The sequence below is a fragment of the Saccopteryx bilineata genome, chromosome 2, assembly GCF_036850765.1.
Source record: "Saccopteryx bilineata isolate mSacBil1 chromosome 2, mSacBil1_pri_phased_curated, whole genome shotgun sequence".
NCBI classification, from domain to species: Eukaryota; Metazoa; Chordata; class Mammalia; order Chiroptera; family Emballonuridae; genus Saccopteryx; species Saccopteryx bilineata.
In genome coordinates, this window is record NC_089491.1 from 393,395,398 (window position 1) to 393,416,543 (window position 21,146).

General features: G+C 61.4%; 1 protein-coding gene across 1 annotated transcript in view; it reads right to left on the reverse strand.

Moving 5' to 3' along the window:
• MYO15A (myosin XVA) overlaps positions 1–21,146 on the reverse strand; it is a 68,761-nt gene that overhangs the window by 39,842 nt on the left and 7,773 nt on the right. Inside the window, exons 4-22 of the mRNA XM_066254592.1 lie at positions 20,633–20,742; positions 20,212–20,286; positions 19,957–20,047; positions 12,213–12,218; positions 11,552–11,655; positions 11,373–11,436; positions 10,413–10,526; positions 9,760–9,921; positions 7,080–7,193; positions 6,530–6,588; positions 6,321–6,444; positions 4,116–4,211; positions 3,447–3,578; positions 2,780–2,905; positions 1,989–2,066; positions 1,078–1,226; positions 943–988; positions 634–758; positions 79–196 (exon numbers count right to left, since the gene is read on the reverse strand). Of these exons, the coding sequence (XP_066110689.1) occupies positions 79–196; positions 634–758; positions 943–988; positions 1,078–1,226; positions 1,989–2,066; positions 2,780–2,905; positions 3,447–3,578; positions 4,116–4,211; positions 6,321–6,444; positions 6,530–6,588; positions 7,080–7,193; positions 9,760–9,921; positions 10,413–10,526; positions 11,373–11,436; positions 11,552–11,655; positions 12,213–12,218; positions 19,957–20,047; positions 20,212–20,286; positions 20,633–20,742 (1,893 nt within the window). The remainder of the gene's footprint in view (positions 1–78; positions 197–633; positions 759–942; positions 989–1,077; positions 1,227–1,988; positions 2,067–2,779; positions 2,906–3,446; positions 3,579–4,115; positions 4,212–6,320; positions 6,445–6,529; positions 6,589–7,079; positions 7,194–9,759; positions 9,922–10,412; positions 10,527–11,372; positions 11,437–11,551; positions 11,656–12,212; positions 12,219–19,956; positions 20,048–20,211; positions 20,287–20,632; positions 20,743–21,146) is intronic.

The following is a 21,146-nucleotide window of genomic DNA, read 5'->3' on the forward strand; positions in this document are numbered from 1 at the left end:
ATTCCATTGGCCCAGTGTCGGAGGGAGCCCCTGAACTTAGTTGGGACCTCCGGGGGCTGTGTGCGGGGTGGGACTCACCTTGCTGATGCCCACGCGGTACATGTTGGGCATGACGGTGCACAGGCGGCTCAGCACCGACACACACATGTCCCCACTGGCTGGCAGGTTGTGCTCGAGGGGCACCAGACAGCGGTACCTGCAGGGGCCAAATCCAGCTTGGGGCCACGGGATCTACCTGCCCAGCTGCCGGCTACATTCACAGTCACCCCGCCCCGTCTCCAGGAGGCCTGGGTCCCAGCACTGGCTCTCCTCGGTGTCTGAGTCAGAAAAGACACTCTAGCCTCAAAACTCGACCTATTCGCTTCAGGAAGTTGTAGAAACGGTTTCGGGAGAATCAGACACCTTGATTGCCATCTGCTAGACATTGGTCCTGATCACTATTAAACACGCTTCTCTCAGAATCAACACGTAATAAAACCATGAAGAAAAAAAAGCAAGCCGATAAATATATTCGCCGTGCAACAGCTAGCCCACGGCGGTCTTGCCGAGAGCAAACCCAGTTCTCCTGGGCGCGTGCCCCCGGGACCCAGGCGGACTGGCAGGCGTGCTCTGCAGCATGGCGGTGGAAGGTACCTGTCGATGAACACCTGGAAAGGCAGCCGCACCGGGAAGCCCTCTTTCCGGATCCGCACGGTCTCCAGCACCCCCGAGTAGCGTAACTGCGCCGTGACCACATCTGTCTCAAAGAGGCCTGGCTCCTGTGGGGGGCCCGAGGGAAGAGCTGCACGTCCGCCCCTGTGCCCAAGGGCGCGGGCAGTGGCAAGAGAGTCCCCACGGGTGGGCTGGGCAGTGGGAGGCCCAGAGAGGCAAACCGCTGGCCCGTGCTCCTGCAGCGTGGGGAGGAGGACCTGACTCCCCGGGGGGACCTCACCCATCACCTACCTTCTTGTGATTGGGCTTCAGGCAGCGCACGAACAAGGGGTTACACCTGGGCAGAGAGGGGCAGGAGGAAGGCGGTGTGAGGCCCCCCGGGGAAGGAAAGAGAAGCGAGGACCTGTTCCCCCCAGCTACACCCACCTCTCCATCTTTTCCACCAGATCTAGCAGCGACTGCTGAAACTTGGCCGCCACGGTGTGCGCCTTGTAGAGCCGGCTGAGGGAGCTGCTCTTGCCCAGGCGTTGAAGGGCGGCCTGCGGGGCGTGGCTGGAGAAGAGGTGGGCCACCACCTGGGGAGGCGTGGGCAGCGGTCCGGGTGCCGAGAGGGAACGGTGGTCCGTGCGGAGAGATGGTGGTCCGTGCGGAGAGACGGAAACCAGGAGAGAAGCGGGGAGGGGCAGGAAGAGCGAGAGGACAGGAGTCCAGTCTTCAGACCAGGAAGGACCAGAACACAAACCCGAGACACCCCTGCCCTCTCGGCGAGGTCCCTGTCCCCCTGGCTTGCACCCTTTCCAAGGGACCTGTCCCGTGGTCGGGCCGACTTCTTTTTTCTTCAGTCTGAGGAACACACAGGCCCTAACGAGGTGCCTGGGCCTGAGGTGGCCTGTTACAGACGTGGTCATGAACTCGAGCAGTGACCTCAGGAGGAGGGTGCCCATGTGACCGAGGAGGAAAATGGAGACCCAGACGGGGGTAGGTGGCGGAGAATAAGGGCTGGAGAGCCACTCATCGAGTGGACAGAAGGGGATGGGGTGGGCGTGGCCAGCTGGACGGAAGGGGTGGGTGGGCGTGGCCAGCTGGACGGAAGAGGATGGGTGGGCGTGGCCAGCTGGACGGAAGGGGTGGTGGGCGTGGCCAGCTGGACGGAAGAGGATGGGTGGGCGTGGCCAGCTGGACGGAAGGGGACGGGGTGGGCGTGGCCAGCTGGACGGAAGAGGATGGGTGGGCGTGGCCAGGTGGACGGAAGGGGACGGGGTGGGCGTGGCCAGGCCGGGCTGGGCTGGCTGCTCTGGGGCAGGCCCAGAGAGTAGGCGCCAGTGAGGTTTGCTCACCCGAGTCCGGCTGCGGACAAATAGGTCCAGCACGTCCTGGCGCACCTGGTCGTGGTTCTTGTCCAGGAACTTGTGCACCTGGAAAGGGCAGGACTGGCAGGGCAGCTGGGGCTGGAACGTCCCTTCCCCACACGCAGCAGGGAGGACAGGGGAGAGGGCTACCCCCCCCCCCCCCAGGGTGCATCAGCCTGCCTACTCCTGCCTCCTTCCCTTCCTTCCTCCAGCCCTGGGGTGACCCTGGCCCTGCACCTCCAGGCCTCTGCCTCCCTCACTGTTCTAGGAGGGACTGGGCCCTGTCTCCTGTGATGGTCCCCTCTTGTCCTGTCCCCACTGTCATTGTCATTCCCAGGGGAGGAGGGCACTAGCCGCCTTCACGTGACCAGTCTGGGTTCCGTTTCCCTCCTGCAGATGAGGACATCGAGGCCGGCCCAGATGGGGACAGTGGCTTAGAATCTTGGCCTGAGATAGCTCCGGGGCAGGAATGTGCCTGAGAGGATGGTGCTGAACGGGACCCCAGTGATATCGCTCCTGATAACAGCTTCTCTGCACCAAACCCGCCCTCGCCCGGGACGTCCCACACCCATGAGGTGGGCACGATTATTATCCCGCTTTCCAAATGAGACAGAGGCTCAGATAGGGACGGGGATGTGCCCAAGGTTCCACAGCGGAGGGTCAGCAGAGCCCGAACTGGAACCGGGTGGGAGTGCCCTGGAGCCCGTGTGGGGCGTCTGGGCCCCCAAGTGGCAGGACACCGGGGCACGGGAGGCCACGAGGGCGGTCTTGGGTCTCACCTGGTAGGTGACTTTGCCCGCATAGTGCTTGATGGTGAACTCGGGCAGCGGCATCTTGGGCTTGAAGTAGAGCGGGTTGGCGCCGTGGTGGTAATGGCACTTCTGAAGAAAGGTGTGGTCTGTGGCCTGGGGGCAGGCAGGGGTCAGCGGGTGGGCGCGGGGGGTGGGGCACCCTGTTCCTGGCCTTTCAGCACGTTCTGCAGACCTAGCTGATCCCCCATGGTCACTGGGGAGGAGGGACAGGTCACAGCTTCTTCCCCTGGCTGCCCATTACTGTCGTTAGGAGATACTTAAGTGGACCCCTGCAGACAAGCATGTCTGAGTGATTGCCTCTCTTCCGGCCCAGCTGCCTCTGCATGCTCTAATCCCAATGCCTGGAACACACAACCCACAGTGGTGTTTTCTAATCAGAATTGGAGGCCCCGCCCCAAGGTCACCTCCTCCAGGAAGCCCTCTCGGACTTCCCAGGCTGGTGTAGTCCCTTGTCTGGACATCTGCAGTTCCCATCCAGCCCCAATCACCCCAGGTTGTGAGTGGCATGTTTGGTGTCCTGAGCACTCCCGTCCCAGGCCAGAGCAGACACAATGTCGGATATGGGCCTGCTGAGGACATGAGGCCCAGAGATGTCCAGCCAACTGACTGGGCTCACACAGCGCCTGCGGCTCACCTGGGGAAAGCAGCACTGGTCATCGAGGATGCGCAGGATGCCGTAAGGCTTCAGGGAGATGAGGTTGATGCAGGGCTGGTTGTCCGCGAAGGTGATCTCCCTCCAGTTGATCTGCTCGCGGATGTATTCCTCCTGCGGGGAGATGGGGTTCAGCTTCCTCATCCCACCCAGGTGCCCCCTGCCCTGCCTCCTCGGGTGAAATCCACCCAGAGGGGCCTGGCCAGGGGTAACTCTGCTTGCACACCTCCTAGCACAGGGAGCTCACTTCCTAATGAGGCAACAGGAACCCTCTCTGGGCCCTTCTCCTCCCTCCACCTGGGGCAGGCAGCCCCGCAGAACATAAAAAGGACCCCCCCAAGAGGGCTTCGCTCTGAGCCCATCCTCTTCCCTGTCCAGAGCAGAAGCCTTCCCACGTGTTGGCCCCGGCTTACAATGCCCTGCCCTCCGCCCTGTCTCCTCACAACCTCCGACTGGCCCTTAAAGAACCAGCATATCCTGTCTGTCGCCACGCCAGGCACACCGGCACCAGCACCGGCACCAGCACCGGCACCGGCACCAGCACCGGCACCAGCACTGGCACCAGCACCGGCACCGGCACCGGCACCAGCACCGGCACCAGCACCAGCAGGTGGGGACAGGGGAGGGGGTGCGGATGGAGGCCCCGCCCACCTGCTCCTCCTGGAAGACGATCTTGTTGAAAAGGTACTGCAGGTTCTCGTTCGCATAGTTGATGCACAGCTGCTCGAAGCTATTGAAGCTCAGGTCCTGCCAGGCAGGCGGGTGGTGAGGCTGGTGCCTGGTCCCTCCGTGGGGGCAGCAGCCTCTCTCGCCCCTCCCAGGGCCCTGCCCACCTCCCTCCCGCCCACCCACCCACCCCACTCAGGCACGGCCCCCTCTCTGCCTTCCACGGTCAGCTGTGGGAGCCCCAGCGACAAGCCCCCTGCTCAGAACCCCCCGTGGCTCCCAGGGCAGGAAGATGGTGAGAGAGTAGAGCGCCCTGAGACCAGTCTGTGGGGCGGACTCGGGAGCGTCAAGTCCTGCCGGAGCGGAACGCCGCCCCGGCGAGCACCGGTAAGACTGTTTAAAGCAGGGGTCGGGGACCTATGGCTCGCGAGCCAGATGTGGCTCTTTTGATGGCTGCATCTGGCTGGCAGACAAATCTTTAATAAAAAAAATAATAATGTTAAAAACATAAAACATTCTCGTGTATTACAATCCATTCATTTCCTACCACTCGTGTTCATGGTTGCGGGTGGCTGGAGCCAATCACAGCTGTCGTCTGGGACAACACCAAATTTTTATTGAATAATGCTTAACGTATACGGGTCATTGTACATGGCTCTCACGGAATTACATTTTAAAATATGTGGCGTTCATGGCTCTCTCAGCCAAAAAGGTTCCCAACCCCTGGTTTAAAGGAAGCAGCTGATCCCTATGGCATTTTCCTGCATACCTGAAAGCTATTAGTTAATCATCCTTCGCTGCACCTGAATTCACTCTAGGCTAACTTGACCCAGGCTCTGCTGATTTGCTCGATGAGAGGAGACATGAACAAACACGCTGAGGCTGCAGAGATCTGGGCTCTCAGTCCTAGAGGCCGGGAGTCCCCTGGACCCATCTTTTCTCTAGGTTGTGTCTTGTGTGTTTTTTCTTAAGTCCTGCAGCGCCCTCCTTTGGAGCACGCCCCTGGCCGAGCTGGTCGCAGCACCCACTAGGCACTGGGAAGAGCCTGGCAGTCTAGGTCCCAACAAGAGTCAGTTTAGGTCGTGGTGAAAGGCCCAGGCTCTGGAACTTTTTGCCAGGGTTCCAATCATTCTAACTATGTGACCTTGGACAAGCTCTCTCTACCTCAGCTTCCCCGTCTGTAAAACAAGGACAATGACGATACCACCTCATAAGGCGGCTGTAAAGATTAAGTGAATTCATAAACACAAAGCAGTTAGGATAGAACCTGGCACATAATAGGTGCCAGGTGAGCGTTAGCTATCACTTTTTCCAAAGTGAGAAGTGCGGGGGGTGGGGGGAGGGAGGCAGAGATACAGACTTCCACATGTGCCCGACTGGGACCCACCCGGCATGCCCACCAGGGGGCAATGCTCTGCCCATCTGGGACATTGCTCCATTGCAACCAGAGCCATTCTAGCACCTGAGGCAGAGGCCACAGAGCCATCCTCAGCGCCCGGGCCAACTTTGCTCCAGTGGAGCCTTGGCTGCAGGAGGAGAAGAGAGAGACAGAAAGAAAGGAGAGGGGGAAGGGTGGAGAAGCAGATGGGCGCTTCTCCTGTGTACCCTGGCTGGGAATTGAACCTGGGACTCCCACACGCCTGGGGGTCGCTCTACTGCTGAGCCAACCGGCCAGGGCCAGCTATCACTCTCATTTTTAGGATCTTGCCTTGTCTCTCACCATTTCCCCCACCTTGCATTCAACACAGCTGTGCCACCTCCCCCGGCCCCTGCAAATGACTTCCAGCTCCCCAGAGGCCACGCCCCACCACACCTCTCCGCGTTTGCATACGCTGTCCCCTCCACCTTGATTAGTTCTTAAGGAATTAATTCCCTCGGGGACATCTCTTCCCTTTCTAGGAAGTCTTCCCTGACCCTTGCCCAGCTAAGGGTGTTTCTGTAGGGCTCCCCCAGGGCTGGGCTGACTCTGTGATGGCTACAGCCACATATGTTTGTCACTGTGTGTCCCCCATGCCCACCCAGTCCCTCCGGGAACCTTCCCAAGGGCAGGCCCTTAGGAACTGGAGAAGACCAGGGAGATGGCAGTAGGGAGGGGGGCCCTGAGCAGAGGGCGGTCGTGCTGTGGGCAGAGAGATGTGGGAGCGATGAGGCTGTATGTCGCCCACCACTCACCCACCCGTGAAGCCCCACCTCGAAGCCGTAGATGTCCAGGATGGCGATAGACAGAGCGTCCTGCTGTGGAGACACCAGTGCGTTGACCCTGGTGATGAGCCATCCGAACAGCAGTGCATACAAGACCTTGGCGATGGCGTCCCTGGAGCAGAGACGGTGTTGGTGTGGGTGGGCACGGCGGGCGGGCGGGCGTCTGGACGCTCAGACAGGGACAGGCGCCCCCTCACCTGGCGTCCACGGCGCTCTCCACGGTCAGGGGGGTGAAGATCTTCTCTCGTATTGTCTCCTGAGGAGGGACGAGGCCCCTGAGTGGCAGCCGGCTGGCCACCACCTCCAGGAAGTGCCCGGAGGACTGGGTGGGGGAGGTGTGTGGGGAAGGGAGATGGCGTGACCGGTCTTAGGTGTAGAGTCAGCTAGGGGTGACACAGGATCCGTGCCTCCTCCCTTCTGCCTGGCTATGCTGGTCGGGGTGTGGGCTACTGGTCTAACAGGGGGAGACAGAAGCATCGGCCAACACGGCACAGTGAGGCCAGCCCTGGGCAGGGACAAAGGCTGTGGAAGGTCAGAGGAGGCACTGCCCCAGCCACGCTCACTACGGTACAGCTCCCTGGAGGTGGCCACACCTGTGTTGGGTCTGGCAGGTGGAGCAGGGGGAAGAGAAAAGAGCATGGCAGGCAGACGGAGCAGCCCATGCAGAAGCCTGGAGACCGGGCACCTCTTTCCTCTGGGGTCTGGGGCCGCCCCCCTCTGACAGAATCTCTGAGCCCAAAGACTCACGGTCACTTTGAAGGTGATGGCCTTCTGCAGGCCCTCAGGGGAGATCTGCAGCAGCTCTGCCACGGCCTGGATCTCTCGGGCGCTCACCACCGAGGCCACCTCCTGTGCGTCTGTCTGTGTAAGACACCAACAGGAGCCTGACCAGGCGGCGGCGCAGTGGACAGACGTAGGACTGGGGTGCAGAGGACCCAGGTTCGAAACCCTGAGGTCGCTGGCTTAAAGCCCAAGGTCATTGGCTCGAGCAAGGGGTCACTCGGTCTGCTGTAGCCCCCCAGTCCAGGCACATATGAGAAAGCAATCAATGAACAACTAAGGTGCCACAATGAAGAATTGATGCTTCTCATCTCTCTCCCTTCCTGCCTGTCTGTCCCTATGTGTCCCTCTCTCTGACTCTGTCACACACACATGCACACACGCATGCACAAACACCAACAGGACTGTGCTTTGAGCTGCATCAGCTAATTTTAGAGGTCGTATAAAACCATCAACAAGCTAGAAGACCCAAGAACATTCTGAAATGGAAGTGCAGGGAGACCTGGGAGATGGTAACACAGAGGACAAAGTTACGACAATGAAAACAGATAACAGATACACAGTATGTAACTAGAGTAATGAGGCATCATAGAAAGTCTGGAATTAGACATAATGCACGTAGGAATTCAGTACATGACAAATAGGTATTTCTCAAGTGGGGGATTAGGATAATTAGGTAACTGCCTTGGAAAAAAAAAAAAGAAATTGGATCCCTGCTTCATACCTTACAGGGATAAATTCCTGGTGAACCAAAGATATAAATGTTAAAAACAAAAACATGAAAACCATAAAAAGTCTTGGGAAAAAAATATGGGAGAAAGCTGTTACAATTTCAGAGAAATAGGTCTCTCTAAAATTGATAAAAAGTCGGCCCTGGCCGGTTGGCTCAGTGGTAGAGTGTCAGCCTGGCATGCGGGAGTCCCGGGTTTGATTCCCGGCCAGGGCACACAGGAGAAGCGCCCATCTGCTTCTCCACCCCTCCCCCTCTCCATCCTCTCTGTCTCTCTCTTCCCCTCCCGCAGCCAAGGCTCCATTGGAGCAAAGTTGGCCCGGGCGCTGAGGATGGCTCTGTCGCCTCTGCCTCAGGCGCTAGAATGGTTCTGATTGCGGCAGAGCGACCCCCCAGATGGGCAGAGCATCACACCCTGGTGGGCGTGCCAGGTGGATCCCCGTTGGGCGCATGCGGGAGTCTGTCTGACTGCCTCCCCGTTTCCAACTTAAGCAAAATACAAAAAAATAATAATAAATAAATAAATAAATAAAAAGTCTAAAATTTATACAAGAAAGGATTGATGAACAAAATGCCTGAAAATAATTTTAAAGATCTGTATGGCCCAAACAACCAGAACAACAAAAACCCAAACACCAAAACCCCTGGACATATAAAATCAAAATATAAATAATAAAGCAGAAAACATATGTCTACGTCCTGTCAGGGACAAAGGGCTGATTTCCTTCACCTGTGCAAAGAGCTCTCACACACCAGCGAGGAAAAGATGAGCACCCCCACAGTGGTAGACGGGGGGGGATGAGCACCCCCACAGCGGGAGACGGGGGGGGGATGAGCACCCCCACAGCGGGAGACGGGGGGGATGAGCACCCCCACAGCGGGAGACGGGGGGGGATGAGCACCCCCACAGCGGGAGACGGGGGGGGATGAGCACCCCCACAGCGGGAGACGGGGGGGAGATGAGCACCCCCACAGCGGGAGACGGGGGGGGAGATGAGCACCCCCACAGCGGGAGACGGGGGGGAGATGAGCACCCCCACAGCGGGAGACGGGGGGGATGAGCACCCCCACAGCGGGAAACGGGGGGGAGATGAGCACCCCCACAGTGGGGCACCCCCACAGTGGGAGACGGGGGGGAGATGAGCACCCCCACAGTGGGAGACGGGGGGGAGAGATGAGCACCCCCACAGCGGGAGACGGGGGGGGAGATGAGCACCCCCACAGCGGGAGACGGGGGGGAGATGAGCACCCCCACAGCGGGAGACGGGGGGGAGATAAGCACCCCCACAGCGGGAGACGGGGGGGGAGATGAGCACCCCCACAGCGGGAGACGGGGGGGGAGATGAGCACCCCCACAGCGGGAAACGGGGGGGAGATGAGCACCCCCACAGTGGGGCACCCCCACAGTGGGAGACGGGGGGGAGATGAGCACCCCCACAGTGGGAGACGGGGGGGGATGAGCACCCCCACAGTGGGAGACGGGGGGGAGAGATGAGCACCCCCACAGCGGGAGACGGGGGGGAGATGAGCACCCCCACAGCGGGAGACGGGGGGGAGATGAGCACCCCCACAGCGGGAGACGGGGGGGGAGATGAGCACCCCCACAGCGGGAGACGGGGGGGGAGATGAGCACCCCCACAGCGGGAGATGGGGGGGAGATGAGCACCCCCACAGCGGGAGACGGTGGGGGGGGAGATGGTGGGTGGTGGTGGGGGGATGAGCACCCCCACAGTGGGAGACGGGGGGGGTAGATGAGCACCCCCACAGCGGGAGACGGGGGGGGGTAGATGAGCACCCCCACAGCGGGAGACGGGGGAGCTACTGTGTGTGGGGTAACCTGAGAGGCAGATCGCGGTCACTCCCAGGCCTCCTGAGAAGATGCCTCGGGCCCCGTGGCAGGCTGCGCCCCGCTCTCACCTCGTACTTCTCAAAGTAGACATTGCCCAGGTGCAGGATGGAGGCCAGGATGCGGAAGATGCTGTCCTGGTCCTCCCCGCTGAAGCCCAGCACCTCCATGGCAGCCAGCAGCCGGTGGAAGTCGTCCCCATCGCTCTTCCCTGAGATCTCACAGTTCCCGCCCTGGGGGAGGACAGGCCAGCGATCGATGGGGGACTCTGGGCCCGGGGTGGGGGCGCGGCCGGGAGCCCTGCTCTGCCTCGACCTGCAGCTACCACGCCGGCACACCCTTCCCACGGGCCGGGGGGCTCTGAGCAGGTCCCGTGCAGGGTGCTCTCCATGTTTCCTTCCTGGAATCTTCACCACATCCCTGGAAAGTGGTACTGTGCTGTCCCCGTCTTACAGATGGGGAAACTGAGGCACGCGAGAGGTAGTATAGCCGTTCCAGGCTCCGGAAAAGCGGAGAATCGGGAAGGCCGCTTCTACCCCAGATCTGAAGCTCCTGTCCGCTTGACCGGACGAGACACACCTCAGATTCAAACTTGCCCTCCCACACACACGTCCATCGTCTTTGCTGGCTGTCAGGACACCATGACTGGTCTCTCTCTGCCTGCCGGGATGAGGGGGTGTGGGGATCAGCCCTGGGGGACCCTCCGATGCCCGCTGGTGCTCACCTGGTTCAGGTAGTAGTAGGTCTCCGCCTCCTGCAGGCTGAAGGTCTCCCGGAGATGGGTGGGCAGCCCAGCCAGCAGCTCGTAGAAGATGTGGTAGTTCCTCTCGTTTTTGGCCTGCGGGGTGGGGGTGGGTTGGTGCAGAGAGGGGGAGCCTGCCATCTAGGTGAGCCCCAGACACACACAGCCAGGCCCAAGTGTGCCCCCAACTATCAGCAGTCCTACAAGCCTGCAGGTGAGACCCGGCACCTCTGAGCTGAGCAAGCGCCCAGCCTGGTTCTGGCTCGGAGGACGGAGAGGCAGGTGGAGGAGCCCTGGTAGGGTGGTGAGGAAGGGGCTAGGGGCAGGGTTTCATTTTTTGAGAAATCAGAGAAGGGTGGTGCTTGGTGCCCACGTATACTGCCTACACATGCCTGTGCACACGTATGTCCAATGAGCAGGCTCATTTAGTCAGAGTGGCTGAGTAGCCGCTATGGGACACAGCAGGCAACCAGAAGCCCATGGCCTCATGGAGCACCCCCCCCCCACTACCTGCTAGCTGGGGAGACAGACACTCAGCAAGTCACCGGTTAAAATATAAAAGATGTCAGGTGGTGAGAAGTGTTCCGGGAAGAGATATAAAGCAGTGAAGTGAGCGGGTGACATTTCAGGGAAAGACCTGGAGGAGCTGAGGGGTTTGGCCACACAGGTGTCTGGGGACAGAATGCTCCAGGTGGAAGAAATAGTAAGTGCAAAGGTCCTGAGGCAGGATCATGCCTGGTGCACTTCAGAGACAGGGAAGAGCCAAGGTGGCTGCCAGTTATGGAGGAGAGGAGGGGATTCAGTCACATGCTCACACATACACATGTATTTGTTCATGAATTCAACATTTAACCAGCTCAGCCAGGTGCCAGGCTCTGAGTAGCTACACACCCCCTCCTGCCACCCTGATCCCATCCCACGTCCCAACACGCAAGGGCCCACCTGAAACACAATCCTGGATTTCTCAAGCAGGTACTGGGAGGTTATGGCACCAGAGATCACGCCCCTGGGGGGGGGGCACAGTCAGCTCAGGCCGGGGCAGTCGGCGGGCAGGGCGATGGTGGCTGTGCCAGGGCACGGAGCGCACCGGTCTTTGGGGGCTCCTCCACAGTCCCGCTCACCCTTCCAGAAAGATCTCCACAAACTTCCCGAAGCGGCTGGAGTTGTCGTTCCTGACGGTCTTGGCGTTACCAAAGGACTCCAGGAGAGGCGTGGCCTCCAGGATCTCGACCCCAGAAGACGTGGGAATTATTCTGGGGCCTGGAGGGGGGTGCACAGCTAGGGCCACCTCAGGCTTCCCCGGACACAGATCTCCCCAAGGGCTGCCTTTGGGAGGGGGGACCAGAGGCGGCCTCCCTACACACCTCAGGCTTCCCCGGACACAGATCTCCCCAAGGGCTGCCTTTGGGAGGGGGGACCAGAGGCGGCCTCCCTACAGCACCCCGAGGTCTCCTGAGTGTCCCTCCATGCCCCCACCTCAGGCTTCCCCAGACACAGATCTCCCCAAGGGCTGCCTTTGGGAGGGGGGACCAGAGGCGGCCTCCCTACAGCACCCCGAGGTCTCCTGAGTGTCCCTCCATGCCCCCACCTCAGGCCGACCCCAGCGACCCCTCCCCCAGCCTCTGCAAGGCAGCCCCTGGCCCAGACAGGCCGTTAGACACCGCTTCCCACCGACCCTGCCATCACACACGAGCATGCACACACATGTACACACACACACACACACACGTGCATTTCACAGGGGCGTGAGCAGGTACACACACGCTCACGTACTCCAAATACCTTTATCTTCAGGAGCGGTCAGCAGGGAGGAGAGCGAAAAAGGGACAAGAAAAGAAGAAGGTCACTGTAGGACTGGCCACCTCTCCCGCCCCCATCTCAGCGGCCTGTCACCATGGAGGGGCTGCCCGACGCCTTTGGTTCCCCATGGTGGGCAGGACAGCCCCCAGGTAAGGGTGAAGCCATGAACCTTAGAGGCCCCCAGGTGCCTGGGCTTCAGTGCTGCAGCGTGACCCCAGACGTGGGTATCTGCTGGGTCCACCTGCCCAGAGGTTGTGGGGGTGTCCTCTTCCCCGTCCCCCACAGACACGGGTCACCTGGGCTCCAGGAGAAGCCTCGTCCCTGATCCGCCTGTGCTCCCTCCCGGGGTCCTCTGAACACCCGCATGGCTCACACCCTCCCACCTCACTCAGGCCCAGAGCCAGGTCCTCACAGTCGTCTCCAAGGCCCTGCACAGCCCAGTCCCTGCCGGCCTCTCCGGCCGCCCTCGCTCTGCCCAGCACCACGCTCTCCTGAGGGTGCCCTCCGCACCAGGCACAGTCCTCACACCCCTGCCTCTGAGCACCAGGCCCCTCCCTCCCTCTCCCTCCCTCTCCCTCTCCCTCTCTCTCTCTCTCACCAATTCTCTCACTGCTTTGTATTTTATCTCCCCCTCCACCCACCCCTGCTAATATGTCAGCCTCCATGCACAGGAATCGGTCCCTCCGCACCCCTCAGGGGCCCCGGCACCCGGGAACCGGTCCCTCCGCACCCCTCAGGGGCCCCGGCACCCGGGAATCGGTCCCTCCGCACCCCTCAGGGGCCCCGGCAGCTACACAGGAGCCCTCAACAAACAAGCATCTGCTAACGAGATAAAACGGGGCCCTGGCAGGTTGGCTCAGCGGTAGAGCGTCGGCCTAGCGTGCGGAGGACCCGGGTTCGATTCCCGGCCAGGGCACACAGGAGAAGTGCCCATTTGCTTCTCCACCCCTCCGCCGCGCTTTCCTCTCTGTCTCTCTTCCCCTCCCGCAGCCAAGGCTCCATTGGAGCAGAGATGGCCCGGGCGCTGGGCATGGCTCTGTGGCCTCTGCCTCAGGCGCTAGAGTGGCTCTGGTCGCAATATGGCGACGCCCAGGATGGGCAGAGCATCGCCCCCTGGTGGGCAGAGCGTAGCCCCTGGTGGGCGTGCCGGGTGGATCCCGGTCGGGCGCATGCGGGAGTCTGTCTGACTGTCTCTCCCTGTTTCCAGCTTCAGAAAAATGAAAAAAAACAAAACAAAAAAAAAACGGGTAACCCTATCCTATGAGAGCACAGCTAACCACAGCTCCCATATACTAAGCTCCTACTATGTGCCGGACCCTTTGGCTTAATTACACTGTAGTTCAAGAACCCTCATGTCACCCTTGTTTTACAAATCAGGAGCCCGAGACCGGAGAGGCGAGGTCCTGTGTCTGGGAGCGTGAGAGCACCACGCGGTGACAGGCGTGCTCACAGCGCCGCAGGCAGCGTTCTCTGACAGACTCGTCTTCTCGGGGTAAATTCTTAAGAGAGAGGCCAGGGAGGCCCAGTCTCCGCGGAAGCAACACCTGGTCGCCCCACTGCGCACTCCTACAGTCCCGTCCAGCCCAGGAAATACTGTACCCGTTGTACAGAGGGGTAGACTGAGGCCAGAGCGGAGCAGGAGCCAGCCTGGGTGGGAGTTGTACAGAGGGGTAGACTGAGGCCAGAGCGGAGCAGGAGCCAGCCTGTACCCGTTGTACAGAGGGGTAGACTGAGGCCAGAGCGGAGCAGGAGCAGCCTGGGTGGGAGTTGTACCGAGGGGTAGACTGAGGCCAGAGCGGAGCAGGAGCAGCCTGGGTGGGAGTTGTACAGAGGGGTAGACTGAGGCCAGAGCGGAGCAGGAGCAGCCTGGGTGGGAGTTGTACCGAGGGTAGACTGAGGCCAGAGCGGAGCAGGAGCAGCCTGGGTGGGAGTTGTACCGAGGGGTAGACTGAGGCCAGAGCGGAGCAGGAGCCAGCCTGGGTGGGAGTTGTACAGAGGGGTAGACTGAGGCCAGAGCGGAGCAGGAGCAGCCTGGGTGGGAGTTGTACCGAGGGGTAGACTGAGGCCAGAGCGGAGCAGGAGCAGCCTGTACCCGTTGTACAGAGGGGTAGACTGAGGCCAGAGCGGAGCAGGAGCCAGCCTGGGTGGGAGTTGTACCGAGGGGTAGACTGAGGCCAGAGCGGAGCAGGAGCAGCCTGTACCCGTTGTACAGAGGGGTAGACTGAGGCCAGAGCGGAGCAGGAGCAGCCTGGGTGGGAGTTGTACAGAGGGGTAGACTGAGGCCAGAGCGGAGCAGGAGCCAGCCTGGGTGGGAGTTGTACAGAGGGGTAGACTGAGGCCAGAGCGGAGCAGGAGCAGCCTGTACCCGTTGTACAGAGGGGTAGACTGAGGCCAGAGCGGAGCAGGAGCCAGCCTGGGTGGGAGTTGTACCGAGGGGTAGACTGAGGCCAGAGCGGGAGCAGGAGCAGCCTGTACCCGTTGTACAGAGGGGTAGACTGAGGCCAGAGCGGAGCAGGAGCAGCCTGGGTGGGAGTTGTACAGAGGGGTAGACTGAGGCCAGAGCGGAGCAGGAGCCAGCCTGGGTGGGAGTTGTACAGAGGGGTAGACTGAGGCCAGAGCGGAGCAGGAGCAGCCTGGGTGGGAGTTGTACCGAGGGGTAGACTGAGGCCAGAGCGGAGCAGGAGCAGCCTGGGTGGGAGTTGTACCGAGGGGTAGACTGAGGCCAGAGCGGAGCAGGAGCCAGCCTGGGTGGGAGTTGTACAGAGGGGTAGACTGAGGCCAGAGCGGAGCAGGAGCAGCCTGGGTGGGAGTTGTACCGAGGGGTAGACTGAGGCCAGAGCGGAGCAGGAGCAGCCTGTACCCGTTGTACAGAGGGGTAGACTGAGGCCAGAGCGGAGCAGGAGCCAGCCTGGGTGGGAGTTGTACAGAGGGGTAGACTGAGGCCAGAGCGGAGCAGGAGCCAGCCTGGGTGGGAGTTGTACAGAGGGGTAGACTGAGGCCAGAGCGGAGCAGGAGCCAGCCTGTACCCGTTGTACCGAGGGGTAGACTGAGGCCAGAGCGGAGCAGGAGCAGCCTGGGTGGGAGTTGTACAGAGGGTAGACTGAGGCCAGAGCGGAGCAGGAGCCAGCCTGGGTGGGAGTTGTACAGAGGGGTAGACTGAGGCCAGAGCGGAGCAGGAGCCAGCCTGGGTGGGAGTTGTACAGAGGGGTAGACTAAGGCCAGAGCGGAGCAGGAGCCTGGGTGGGAGTTGTACAGAGGGGTAGACTGAGGCCAGAGCGGAGCAGGAGCCAGCCTGGGTGGGAGTTGTACAGAGGGGTAGACTGAGGCCAGAGCGGAGCAGGAGCAGCCTGGGTGGGAGTTGTACAGAGGGGTAGACTGAGGCCAGAGCGGAGCAGGAGCCAGCCTGGGTGGGAGTTGTACAGAGGGGTAGACTGAGGCCAGAGCGGAGCAGGAGCCTGGGTGGGAGTTGTACAGAGGGGTAGACTGAGGCCAGAGCGGAGCAGGAGCCAGCCTGGGTGGGAGTTGTACAGAGGGGTAGACTGAGGCCAGAGCGGAGCAGGAGCAGCCTGGGTGGGAGTTGTACAGAGGGGTAGACTGAGGCCAGAGCGGAGCAGGAGCCTGGGTGGGAGTTGTACAGAGGGGTAGACTGAGGCCAGAGCGGAGCAGGAGCCTGGGTGGGAGTTGTACAGAGGGGTAGACTGAGGCCAGAGCGGAGCAGGAGCAGCCTGGGTGGGAGTTGTACAGAGGGGTAGACTGAGGCCAGAGCGGAGCAGGAGCCTGGGTGGGAGTTGTACAGAGGGGTAGACTGAGGCCAGAGCGGAGCAGGAGCCTGGGTGGGAGTTGTACAGAGGGGTAGACTGAGGCCAGAGCGGAGCAGGAGCAGCCTGGGTGGGAGTTGTACAGAGGGGTAGACTGAGGCCAGAGCGGAGCAGGAGCCAGCCTGGGTGGGAGTTGTACAGAGGGGTAGACTGAGGCCAGAGCGGAGCAGGAGCAGCCTGGGTGGGAGTTGTACCGAGGGGTAGACTGAGGCCAGAGCGGAGCAGGAGCAGCCTGGGTGGGAGTTGTACCGAGGGGTAGACTGAGGCCAGAGCGGAGCAGGAGCCAGCCTGGGTGGGAGTTGTACAGAGGGGTAGACTGAGGCCAGAGCGGAGCAGGAGCAGCCTGGGTGGGAGTTGTACCGAGGGGTAGACTGAGGCCAGAGCGGAGCAGGAGCAGCCTGTACCCGTTGTACAGAGGGGTAGACTGAGGCCAGAGCGGAGCAGGAGCCAGCCTGGGTGGGAGTTGTACCGAGGGGTAGACTGAGGCCAGAGCGGAGCAGGAGCAGCCTGGGTGGGAGTTGTACAGAGGGTAGACTGAGGCCAGAGCGGAGCAGGAGCCAGCCTGGGTGGGAGTTGTACAGAGGGGTAGACTGAGGCCAGAGCGGAGCAGGAGCCAGCCTGGGTGGGAGTTGTACAGAGGGGTAGACTGAGGCCAGAGCGGAGCAGGAGCCTGGGTGGGAGTTGTACAGAGGGGTAGACTGAGGCCAGAGCGGAGCAGGAGCCAGCCTGGGTGGGAGTTGTACAGAGGGGTAGACTGAGGCCAGAGCGGAGCAGGAGCAGCCTGGGTGGGAGTTGTACAGAGGGGTAGACTGAGGCCAGAGCGGAGCAGGAGCCTGGGTGGGAGTTGTACAGAGGGGTAGACTGAGGCCAGAGCGGAGCAGGAGCCTGGGTGGGAGTTGTACAGAGGGGTAGACTGAGGCCAGAGCGGAGCAGGAGCAGCCTGGGTGGGATTTGTACAGAGGGGTAGACTGAGGCCAGAGCGGAGCAGGAGCCTGGGTGGGAGTTGTACAGAGGGGTAGACTGAGGCCAGAGCGGAGCAGGAGCCAGCCTGGGTGGGAGTTGTACAGAGGGGTAGACTGAGGCCAGAGCGGAGCAGGAGCAGCCTGGGTGGGAGTTGTACAGAGGGGTAGACTGAGGCCAGAGCGGAGCAGGAGCAGCCTGGGTGGGAGTTGTACAGAGGGGTAGACTGAGGCCAGAGCGGAGCAGGAGCCTGGGTGGGAGTTGTACAGAGGGGTAGACTGAGGCCAGAGCGGAGCAGGAGCAGCCTGGGTGGGAGTTGTACAGAGGGGTAGACTGAGGCCAGAGCGGAGCAGGAGCAGCCTGGGTGGGAGTTGTACAGAGGGGTAGACTGAGGCCAGAGCGGAGCAGGAGCAGCCTGGGTGGGAGTTGTACAGAGGGGTAGACGGAGGCCAGAGCGGAGCAGGAGCAGCCTGGGTGGGAGTTGTACCGAGGGGTAGACTGAGGCCAGAGCGGAGCAGGAGCAGCCTGGGTGGGAGTTGTACAGAGGGGTAGACTGAGGCCAGAGCGGAGCAGGAGCAGCCTGGGTGGGAGTTGCTTGCTGAGTCAGGGTCTGCCTGGGCTGTGCCTTGTCCTGTCCCTTAGTCCCCTGAGGGTACCTGAGGTTTCTCTCGTCCTAGTACCTTGTGCAGGGCCAGGGCGCATGGCCAGGGGCAAGGATGGGTGAGGCAGGTAGGGAAACATCTGGCTCCCTGAGGCCATCAGCTCAGCCCCCAGGCAGGGGTTGGGGGAGGGGTGCGTGTGGTTTGGGGTGCAGAGCTTCCAGCCACTCCCCATCCTGTGGAGCCCTCGTCACATTCTTGGTCCTGTGGCCTATCCAGGCCTCTGCCAGTCAGAGTGTGACTGGGTCCAGGGAGGACCCATGGCCCAAACCAGTTCAACAAGAGACTTTTTAGTTGCATATTGGGAAGCCACGGGCTGTGGTCCTGTGGCCCCATCCTCCTGAGTGATGGGAGACAGTGGGAGGGTGGTTCCCTTAGGTGGGGGAGGGTGGAGCCAGGACAAGGGACATTACGTAAGTAAGACTCCGCTCCAGCCATGCCTCACCTTGACCCCAGATCCGGCCTGTCTGATGATATGAGCAGGGGACGAGCTGTGGGCCAGGAAATAGACCCACAGGGTCCCAGTTGCTCACAACTGCTCGGAGCCAGCCCAGAGACGTGCAGACCTGTGTGTCCCGCCGTTCCAACCACGCCCCCGCCCCCCGCCCAGAGGGCGCCCTGCCGCGCACTGCTGACCCCGGTTCCTCTACCCCCTCACTGTGGGGTGCTGGGTAAGTCCTCTCCCACTTCTGACCCCAGTTCCTCTACCCCCTCACTGTGGGATGCTGGGTAAGTCCTCTCCTTCCCAGGCCTCAGTCTTCCTGTCCATGAATGGACGTCACTGTACCCGCCCCGGGCCGGTGGGAGGCGCTGGAGGGGTGACTGAGGCACCCGCACACAGGAGGGCTCCACGCACGTGTCTGCCTGCCTACCCAGCCAATCCTTCCAGAAGTCCAGCCTCGCAGGTTTTGAAAACCCTGCCTGGAGCAGCGGGCCGGTCCAGTTGCCCACCAGGAGATTGGGGGTGGGGGGTGGCAGAGGCAGGAAGGCCAAGGTAGGCATCCGAGGGGGGCTGCCAGGAAGTAACCCCCCTGACGGAAAATCCTGGACCAGCCCACTGCCCCCAGGGGGCTGAGCAGCCCCTGCCTGATGCCCCCGAGATCACCTGCTGAGATGGCCTTTGGCTGGGTCACTGTGGCCACGTACAAACCTTCATGGACCCTGAGAGGGGAGTCTGAGGGTCAGGCTCCGAGCTGGTGGTGTCTCCAGCCCCCCTTTCCCTGAGCTCCAAGCTCCTGCTCCACCCTCCGCCTTCCCCCCATCTCTGTGTGGATAAGCTGCAGATACCTCAGGGGCACCACTGTCTCCCCCCTGCAGCTCTGCCCACCCTGCTGATGGAAGACCAGTGCTGTCTGTGGCTCAGGCCAAGTGCCTGGGTTGCCCTTGGACTGTCCCCTCTACTAGGACCTTGTCTGGTCCCTCAGGAGGTCACTCACTGGCCTCTCGGCTACACTGGGGTCTATTTCCTTGGCCTGAGCCACTGTGTTCTGTCACTTGGACTCTATGCTGCCACTCTGCTGACCCCAGGGCCTTTGCACTGCCTGTCTGCTCTTCCTCCAAATATCCTTGGGGCCCACTCCCTCACCTCTCAGTGGGGCTTACCCCGGTGACCACGCTTCAGAGGACAACTCCCAACACCCCCCGTTCTCCTCTTCACTTTTTTTCTCCACCACTTACCACCCTTTGACATTCACTTGTCTATTCTTTTTCTTTCCTGTCTCCTCTACTAGAACGGAGTTCTCACGAAGGTGGGAGTCTCGTTAGTCCGTCTGTGTTGCTGCCGCCCGCCTCCCCAGAGCCCAGCTTGGGCTCAGCACACAGCAGTTCCTCGGGAAACCTCTAGCATTCTCAGGTCAGACAACCTGCACTTTGAGCAGTTCTGCAGACCCAGGCCGGCCTCCTTGGTGTCCCAGCAGCTACGGCCCCCCAGCCCCACAGACACCCCTTCCCCCATTGAGGTCTATCCTGCCTCCTTCACAATGGACCAAGAGCTGTACCCAGGAAGGTGAGGCCAGGCGGAAGAAGTTGAGTGATTCCCTTGCCCGTGTGGCCTCTGTCCTAGTCACCCCCCGGGGGGAAAGACAGCACCCAGAGCCCCATGGATGCAGACAGGGAGTATCCTCCGCAGGAGCTCCCTGGGAGAGGAGGGAGACCCCCACGTCCTAAGGGCACTCTCGGTGCAAACCTGGGCTCAGCCTCCCCAGCCTCCAAGTGGGGCCGAGAAGTCTCACCTCCTGAGGGGCACCAGGGGTGCTCAGCTGAGGACCCTGGGGAGACAGGCAGACTCACCTGCTGCATGATGCCCCGTTTTTGGTTCACGGTGGCCAGGTAGCGTAGAATCAGCTTTGTGGCCTCGGTTTTTCCAGAGCCGCTCTCTCCACTAACCAGGCAAAGGGGCAGAGTGAGCTTCCACTGGTTCGCTGCCTCTCAGGGACCCCCCAGATCCCACCATGACACAAGAGGTCCCCCCACCTGTCCCCGCCACATGTGCAAACACAGGTCCTCCGCCTGACCTGCGGCTCGCCCGATAATTAGTCTGCTCACCTGATAATTACGCACTGGTTCTGTTTGGCATCGAGCATTTTGGCGAAGGCAAGATTTGCGATTGCAAAGAGATGCCTGCAGAGAAAGACGGGGCACAGGGGGCACTGTGGCAGAACCCCCGTCTTCTGTGCTCCCAAACCTCCCAGAGGGCGGGGGGCAGGGGGCATCTCTGTCCAGCCAAGCAGCCAATCCTGCTCCTTCACCCACCCTTGGAGTCACGTCCCCGGCCATGTCCCCCATGGTGATCTGAGCCGCAGTGGCCTCCAACCCCAGCAGGGGCAGTGGCCAGGCTGGGGGACATGTCAAGCTGAGCAGGTGGGCTGCCATCTGCCGTCAGCCCTGACCTGTGGCTGAGGGGCCGCCAGAGAGAGAGCCAGGAGAGCCCGGGACAGCTCCCGTCCCCAGCCCGGAAGACACTCACGGGGGGTTCTCTCCCAGGGCCCGGCCTCGGTACTGCTGCACCTGCTCCAGCCCGTAGATCCCAAACATGCGGTACGGGTTCACCGACACCAGGATGCTGCCGATGTAGGTCTGCTGTGCAGACGGAGGCCTCAGTGACCTGAGTTCCTCACTGCCCTGTGCCCCTCCCCTGCTCTTGGGAGCCCGGATCCCTGTTTCCATGGGGACAGATGTCTGGCTGCCTGAACCTTATGTCCTCAAACAGCTTGACGGGTCATCGACTCTGGTAAAGGGACTTCAAGCACTGTCCCCGGTGGAGGCTGGGAGGAGTCTGGAGTGAGTCAAGCCCCATGGCCACAGTTCTGCAAAGGCGGCTGTGTACGCTGCAGCCTAGCTCACTTGTTCACAGTCAGGGTTGGGCCCCAGGGGTGCTGCCGCATTGTAAGGTCAAAGCTCCCCTGCCCGCGGTCCAGGGAGGGGCTGGGAGTGCAGGGGGTTGTGAGGTGGTCAGAGCCCTTCTGGGCGAGCCTGCTGCC